This window comes from Choristoneura fumiferana, chromosome 29, assembly GCF_025370935.1.
Source record: "Choristoneura fumiferana chromosome 29, NRCan_CFum_1, whole genome shotgun sequence".
Taxonomy (NCBI): Eukaryota; Metazoa; Arthropoda; class Insecta; order Lepidoptera; family Tortricidae; genus Choristoneura; species Choristoneura fumiferana.
In genome coordinates, this window is record NC_133500.1 from 2,656,118 (window position 1) to 2,664,553 (window position 8,436).

At 39.5% G+C, this 8,436-nt stretch overlaps 1 protein-coding gene across 1 annotated transcript in view; it reads left to right on the top strand.

Moving 5' to 3' along the window:
* Window positions 1-1,683: 1,683 nt before the first annotated feature.
* Window positions 1,684-8,436, top strand: part of LOC141444290 (homeobox protein SIX6-like) — a 17,975-nt gene continuing 11,222 nt past the window's right edge. The window contains exons 1-4 of the mRNA XM_074109788.1: window positions 1,684-1,801; window positions 5,016-5,135; window positions 6,367-6,820; window positions 8,046-8,203. Of these exons, the coding sequence (XP_073965889.1) occupies window positions 1,750-1,801; window positions 5,016-5,135; window positions 6,367-6,820; window positions 8,046-8,203 (784 nt within the window). The 5' untranslated portion in view covers window positions 1,684-1,749. The remainder of the gene's footprint in view (window positions 1,802-5,015; window positions 5,136-6,366; window positions 6,821-8,045; window positions 8,204-8,436) is intronic.

Sequence of the window (8,436 nt, forward strand, 5' to 3'; positions counted from 1 at the left end):
GCCTCGACAACTAATAAATCGTTGAGGATAAACCAAAACAGCCGCGTTTGCGCCGAGTATTTGTCACAAAATAAAAAAAGTTAAGTACAAAAAAGTTACAACTCACCAACAACAGAGCAAGCGCGGTACCGTACAATTTTGCGGAGGAGTAGATCAAGTTTATCCATTTTATTTTTAACGTTGGTCTCCGCAAAGTACTTAGCGCCTGAATCTATACAAGGTATTAATTAAATAATTGCAAACTTCAAACACCGCAAATATTATTATTTTAATTTTAAATTAATTTAATGTACTTATCTAGAAATGCCTTAATTGTATAAAATATTAGTGTTTTTGCTTAGTCAGTAATTCTACTTTTTTTCTCACTTTATATAAATTGTCGTGCGCATCGGTGTTTTTAGAAGTAAATCCTGACACCAAAAACGGCCTGTACCTATTAAATGATCTAAATAGTATGCAACCTCGCTAAAACATTAAATCGGAGTATACATTCGTAACGCACTATGAAAAAAGGATTAAAAAAAAGAACCTGATTTAAAACATAGTGTATGTAATCGACTCTACTCTCGACTCAGAACAAATTACTTTCTGGTTTTCGGTTATTTGATTAACAACTTGTATAGTATGTTAGAAAGTTCCCCGGGGGAGCCTGACCTCTAGGGGACGCGTCCCCGGGTGGCGGATGGGGGGTGCTCGTCCGATACCCAAACAGGGCGTCGGAAGGGCTGGAGGGAAATAAAATACCTCCCGCGGACCAACAGGCCGGAGAAGGACACTCCGATATAAAACCCCTGCAGTGAGATCAACTACGGATGCAATACAAACAGTACGCATACTTATGGAAAAAGGCCGTAGTAACCATGAAGATCTTCACCTGGTATTCATAGACCTAGAGAAAGCATTTGACAGGGTACCGCGAAAACTAGCTACATATCATTGCTAAAGGATATGTATTACAATGTAAGCACGAGAGTGAGAAGACTAGCTGGTACAAGCAATTCCTTCGACGTCAAAGTTGGCGTGCGTCAGGGATCTGCTCTTAGCCCGCTATTGTTCAACATTGTTATGGACTACCTCACTGGAGACATCCAGTCCCCCCTGCCATGGTGCCTGCTGTATGCGGATGATGTTGTCCTCATTGACAAATGCGCGACACAACTGCAACACACCCTAGAGCTATGGAGAAATGCTCTGGAATCCAACGGTCTAAGGATTAGCAGAAGCAAAACCGAGTACTTGCCGAGCCACTATAGTCTCACAAAGCAGATAACACCCACAATTTATATCGATGGAAAGCCAGTGCCGAAAGTAAGCCAGTTCAAATACCTGGGCTCGGTCCTGTCCGCGGACGCAAGTGTGGACGTGACGTGGACGCCATAGGGTAACCGATCAAAAAAAGCCATGAAAAGAACACTCCATGTCAATGAGATGAAGATGCTGAGATGGGCGGCAGGTGTAACGAGACTCGATAAAGTGCGTAACGCATCAGAGGAAGTTACAAGGTCGCACCCATCGCAGACAAGGTTAAGGAATCTCGCATGAGATGGTACGGGCATGTCATTAGACGCAGCGACGACCATGTCGTGAAGAAATCTCTCGCACTACCAGACAACAAGAGAGGCAGAGGTCGCCCGCTTGCTACATGGTGGTCCACCATATCAAAGGATTTGAAACAGGCCCAGTTGAACGAGGAGACAACCCAGGATCGACCGACCTGGCGCATGAGAACGAGGAGGGCCGACCCAAATAATGGCAAGAGGCACAGAAAGAAGAAGAAGAAGAAGAAATAGTATGTTAGAAAGTAAGGTTCCAAACAAAAGATATGGACATAAAAATGCTCCAGAAATTTCCAAATTGTCGACAATCAAGTCGCGTAATCACTTAGATGTTGTTTGGTAGGTATCTAACTAAAATTTTAAAAACAAATCTATCGTAAACCTAAGTCCATTTCTGAATTTGTACGTGATTTGATCACAAATTAGTTTATAATGTAAGTACTTATTTAATTAAGTTTTTTCGAATCTTTTATGTTTTACTTACATCATTACATTACGATTTCATTTTTCGTCAGTTTTTTTAGGTCGATACTTTTAAGTGTCATATTACTTGCCATTCACTGTCTCGCAAGTATAGACATCCTATGCTATGTTTTGGAAACATCCGCCATATTTTTACGCGACGGCCGAATTTTTGTCATTATTATTAAACCACAGGGTGTCCCCTTACCGCTATTCAGAGCGGATATTGGAAGTGTGAATAATTAAAACACTAACTATGGCCTCTTAAGTATAGGATCGTGGGTTCAAACCCCGGCTTCGCACCTCTGAGTTTTTCGAAATTCATGTGCGACATTGCATTTGAAATTTACCACCAGCTTAACGGTCAAGGGAAACATCGCGAGGAATCTTGCACCCTGCTAAGTAATTCAATGGTGTGTGTGAAGTTCCCGATCCGCACTGGGGTCGCGTGGGAATAGCACCCCACGCACTCTAATTCTGAGAGTAGGCCTGCGCCCAGTAGTGGGACGTTTGACCATTAACATACTATGAGAGAGAGGAAACGAGCAAGCGGGTCATCTGATGGAAAATGATTACCACTGCCCATGAGTACCAACTACTCAAGGAGAGTCATTGGTCTGTTGCCAGCCTTTTAAGAAAGTATAAGGGCTTTTCTTGAAAGCCCCGATGTCTTAGGATATGGTATGTCTGATGAATTGCATTGCAGCCAAACGTAAACCTATTATAGGTAAATCCTGCTAATATCCTACTAATATTATAAATGTGAAAGTTTGTGAAGATGTTTGGATGTTTGTTACTCAATCACGTCTAAACCGCTGAACCGATTTAGAGGAAATTCGGTATACAGATAGTTTGAGCCCCCGGAAATGATATAGGATAGTTTTTATCCCGGAAAAATGCTTAGTTCCCGCAGGATAGCGATAAACGAATAATACGCGGATGGAGTAACGGGCAACGGCTAGTTTATCATAATGCGAAAGTTTGTAAAATTAATGGTATGTTTGTTACTCTTTCACGCTAAAACACCTGGATGGATTTTGATAAAATTTGGTATGTAGATAGCTGGAGATCTGGAATATCCATCAGATCGGGATAAAATCTCACCTGTTAGGATTAGAGACATAAGGCGCGGCTGTTTCTAATACACCGTTAGTGAAAAGATTTACCTAAGGTTCCAATTCAACTGTGTGTTTTCATTTGTTTATTACAAGCTTTTATTTAGTTTCACCTGTCCCGTTGTCTGTCTGTAGTCAAATATTGCAAGTTAAGTTCGACCAACTTCCAGTAGTCGGATTGACTTGAAATTTGGAATACTTATGGAAATTGCGTGACAATACAATAATAAATAAATATCATGGATTAATGGGACACTTGACACCAATTGATCTAGCCCCAAACTAAGCTAAGCTTGTACTATGGATACTAGGCAACGGATAAACATACTTATACAATACAAGGTGTTAACTAAATAAAACCTGAGACACCCCAAAAATACTTTTCAATTCAAAGTAAATTGATTGAATTTATTTTTGAATATCTTCATTATTTTAAAAGATGAAGGTGTGTTTTGCTAAGTCAGTAATTCTACTTCATTTCTAACTCTACATTCATGATTTGTATTTTTGTCCGTTGCGCTTTGACGTTTTAAGAAGAAAATCATACAGTGACAGTAAACCGGCCAGTATTAAATTATCAAAATCATATGCAACCTCGCTAAAATATTGAATTGGCGCCTGTTGCAGTCGTAACTTTTAGACTGGGCACAATAAAAAAGGGATATAAAACGCAAACACAACCTAATTTAAAACATAGTGTAATCGATTCTACTCTCGATTTTGAGCAAACTACTTTCTGGTTTTCAGTTATTTAATTAACACCTTGTATAGATAAATACATATTAAACATCCAAGACCCGAGAACAAACATTCGTATTATTCAGACAAATATCTGCCCGGCCGGGAATCGAGCTCGGACCTCAAGTTTCGTAGTCAGGTTCTGTAACCACTTGGCCATCCGGTCGTCAATAATCTGGTAGTGACATCCTCGTAGTCCAGCCAGGATCGTCTCCGCAGGACGGAACTCTTCAACTGTTACTGATATCGACTTGAAATTTGGTATGCAACTGTAATTTGGGTGACAATACAAGTAACGTCGACAAAAAGTATAGTCAGCAAAAAAAAGTTTGTATTAAAAATGAAATTTTTACCAAAAACTTATTTTATTTTAGGTAATGTCACGAATTAATGTTTTCTTTAATTTTAGGGTTCCGTACCCGAAGTGGCAAAAACGGAACCCTTATAGTTTCGCCATGTCTGTCTGTCTGTCTGTCCGTCCGCGGCTTTGCTCAGGGACTATCAGTGCTAGAAAGCTGTAATTTTGCACGAATATATATGTAAACTATGCCGACAAAACGGTACAACTTAAAATTAAAAAAAATTTTTTTAGAGTACCTCCCATGGGCGTAAAGTGGGGGTGTTTTTTTTTTTCATCCAATCTTGTAGTGTGGGGTATCGTTAGATAGGTCTCTTAAAACCATTAGGGGGTTGCTTACACGATTTTTCGATTCAGTGATTAGTTTGCGAAATATTCAACTTTAAAGTGCAAATTTTCATTAAAATCGAGCGTCCCCCCCACCCCTCTAAATTCTAAACCGGTGGGTGGAAAAGTTTGAAAAAATTGAGGATGGTAGGAAATATATCAATCTTACAAGAAAAACTATAATGGTTAAGTTTTCTTAAGAATTATTAGTAGTTTAAGAGTAAATAGCAGCCTAAGGTATAAAATATACCTAAACTTGGAATATTCCGTACAAAATATGAAATCCTCACAAAAATATTAATTAATTTTTGCGTAATGGCTACGGAACCCTATTTCGGGCGTGTCCGACACGCTCTTGGCCGGTTTATTTATTTTCTTTCTAACTGCCAGATCTGTGGACTGCATGCAAAGTAGGGTAAATAAAAAAATAGAGTCGAATTTAATCAGCCAATATTGCAGCTACCCGAGCTGTGATGAAATCCACGGCTATGGACCCTTGCTCCAGCTGCCTCAGCCCTTCCAGCGACACCGACGAGTCGGAGACCTCGCTGCCGCTGTTCCCCTTCGACAATCAGAAAGGTTAGTGGACTATAAACCAACAAGCAAAATGAGGGTGCAGATGTATGTACATGCATAGTGCGGTTCACTAATGTTTCGCAACTCATCATCATCATATCAGCCAAAGGACGTCCACTGTTGGACATAGTCCTCCCCCATAGACCTCCAGTTGCCTCGGTTGGAAGCGGCTTGCATCCGTGAACCCGCGACTTTAACCACGTCATCCGCAGGTCTCGCAATTAACGTTTGGCAACCTGAATCAGGTTTGAATCAGATCATTTCACAACTGTTTAATATTTCTGAAACTATAAATATTTCAGGATTTTTATAAAACTAACCTACCTAACCTAACCTAAAGGGTTCTACACGATGGCCCTGAAATAAATCCTGAAATATTTACAGATTTAGTGATTGCCCCGTGTGGTGTCGGGTTAGAATTACACCTCTCCATTTCTTCCGTGGATGTTGTAAGAGGCGACAAAGGATATAGGTTAAGGTATACCGTAGGCAACAGGCTAGCAACCTGTCACTATTGTACCGTTTTTGTCAAACTTTAAACCTAAAGTTGCTAAAAGTCGCTCCGAAGCGGTAACGTTTCGTGTGCTCTGCCTACCCCATTTGGGAATGGGCCAATCAACTATTTTACCGACACTTTGGGCGTCTCCTGCGTTACCAAAATTGTACTTCCAACAAGATATTTCACAGTTTAATAAGTTGAACTTACGTAGGATGGCATGTATTCATGTACACCATCTATTAAATTACAGAAAAAACATGTTTACTTACAAAAATCTGCAATTGTTTGAAAAATGTCGCGGACAGATTAGTGTGGGTAAAATAGTTGATTGGCCCGAATACAGGCGTGATGTTTGTGTGTGTGTGTTTAGAGATTGCGAATTGAATCAGGTTGCCAAACGTTAGTTACGAAATGAACGGATACCACATAGTACAAACAAAATCAAAATCAAAACGTTTAAGGTCTCTACACATTACACCGTATATCAATGTGTCAGGCAAAAATATATTCGACTATGCCAACTAGCACGCATCGTAACCAACCGTCGCCGTCTCGCGTATCATGTATGTGTCTGACATTCCGTTTGATACTCCGTCTGACATGTTCCTATTACGGTCATGGTATGATACGGTCTAATGTATAGAGACCTTTGTTCAGTAAGTCAGTTTTTTTCTAGTCTTACTGATTGGGTCATTTAACACCATCAGAAGAAGCTAACTCTAACTCCTTTTCTAGAAACCAACAAAATGGCCTTCGACAACTACCTAACACCGCAACGTAAGAAATATCGCGATTGCTACGAGCCAAAGCTTCCCTACGTGCGCGAATTTAAAGAACTAGTAGAACGCTTCAAGAACAATCCAGAAGAAGAAACATTCGACGATCGCATGCGTTCCAACTACAACGAGGAGACGAGAAACTTCAACGAAAAATTCGACGAGAATAATTCAAATATGAATATACTGAGGCTAACCGAACAGACATTTGAAAATGGCGTTAATAACGAGAGGGTAGCTCAATCATATTTTGCTGAAAATGAGAATACGCGCAGGTGTTTAAACTTTAATTTTGAGCAAGTTCAGTGTGTCTGTGAGGCGTTACAGCAGAAGGGTGATATAGAGAAGTTGTCGGAGTTTCTATGGAGCTTGCCGCCGAGCGAGCTGCTTTGTAAAAGCGAAACTGTACTCAGGTATGTTTTCCACGAAGCGTGTGAATTGGAGGATGCGTTCATGTTACAGAGAATGCCTCAGTTCAGTTGTTGAAGTGGACTGAAAGTGTTATCCCGCTAGGCTTTAATTATAGCGTACATAAGTACCTACGTAGCAGTGGAGTAGCGTCAGATATTTTCGCGGTAAAGCCGAATCAAAGAAAATTGCATACGTTTTTAAATAATATTCCAAAAAATAATCTAAATAAAAAGAAAAAAAAGACATTAATATCAAAGGCGACAATAAAGTTAATGATTATAATCATGGATAGGTATATTTGGAAATAATTCGATCCGCATTAGCGATCCCTTCAAATAGCGAACCAACTGTGTTAAAAATAAAGTTGTGTTAAATACTGGGATGTGTACATATCATTTAATAATAATGTAGGTAAATCTGTTTTAAAAAAAATATACCTCGTTGAGTATCTTGCGGATTCTTCTCAGCAGAGGTTTTCCGAACGCGGTGGTAGATTTTTTTGACATTCATAAGTGCTTGATATAGCGTAAATTGAATAAAGATATTTTGACTTTGACTTTGACTTTGAAAGATCGCATATATTTGAACATGAAACTACCGTGAGACTCACTCATATTAAATATAATGACCGGATAACATGTCGAGCTAAACTCGATTTAAGACGTGAGTTATCCGGGTCATTATATTATAATCGCATATATCATTCATAAATCATGATGTCCTAGTCTATTTTGTAAATATTGGGCAAGCCGATGAGAACAGGGTTCTATGGACGTTTCGTCACTGCGACTTAGTTGCAGTATTTGACTATTTTATGTATATTTTTTAAAAGCTTCACAATGCATGGTGTCGAACAGAAATATTTTTAAGCTACCTTTACACTATCAGTTACATTGAAATTCAAGATGAAACAAAATACATACAAAATTAAGAAACGCTTAATGTATGACTATTGTTTATGCAGCAGGCATGTCGCTACTTCGGCGTTAAAAAAAGTGTACCATTTCTTTCAAAATGAATTTAAATTTTTCATACAAATTTTATGAGTCAGTTTTGTGACGCCCATATTGAGTGTATGAAAAAAAAACAAATCTTTTTAAATCTTTTAAATCATATGTGAAGGTAGCTTAAAGATTGTTTCCTTTTGACGGATGCGTGCTTTGCTTTCTAAAATAAAAGTAAAGCATTAAAATATTAAGTATATGGATTATTTTTTATTATTCTCAGGGCACGAGCACTAGTAGCGTACCACACATGCGTGTTTCAAGAGGTGTACGCTATATTGGAAGCCAACAGCTTCTCGCCAAAACACCACAATGCGCTTCAGACTCTGTGGTTCAAGGCACACTATAAGGAGGCCGAGAAGGTGCGGGGACGGGAATTAGGTGAGTCTCGGCTGGACCAGACTGCGGCATCTTAATCATTAATCTAGCGAGCGCGAAATTGGGTGCATTATATTTACGAACAGCGGCGGCCTTACCCATTGCGAGGCTCCGGGCGGCAGGTCTTTGCGAGGCCTTAGTCCTTCGGGAAAAGTATGTGATGCGAAAATATAGATAAAAAAGTCTATTTGGTTTTATTTGCTTGCGTTGTTGCGCGAGGCCGCCTGCAAGAGCGA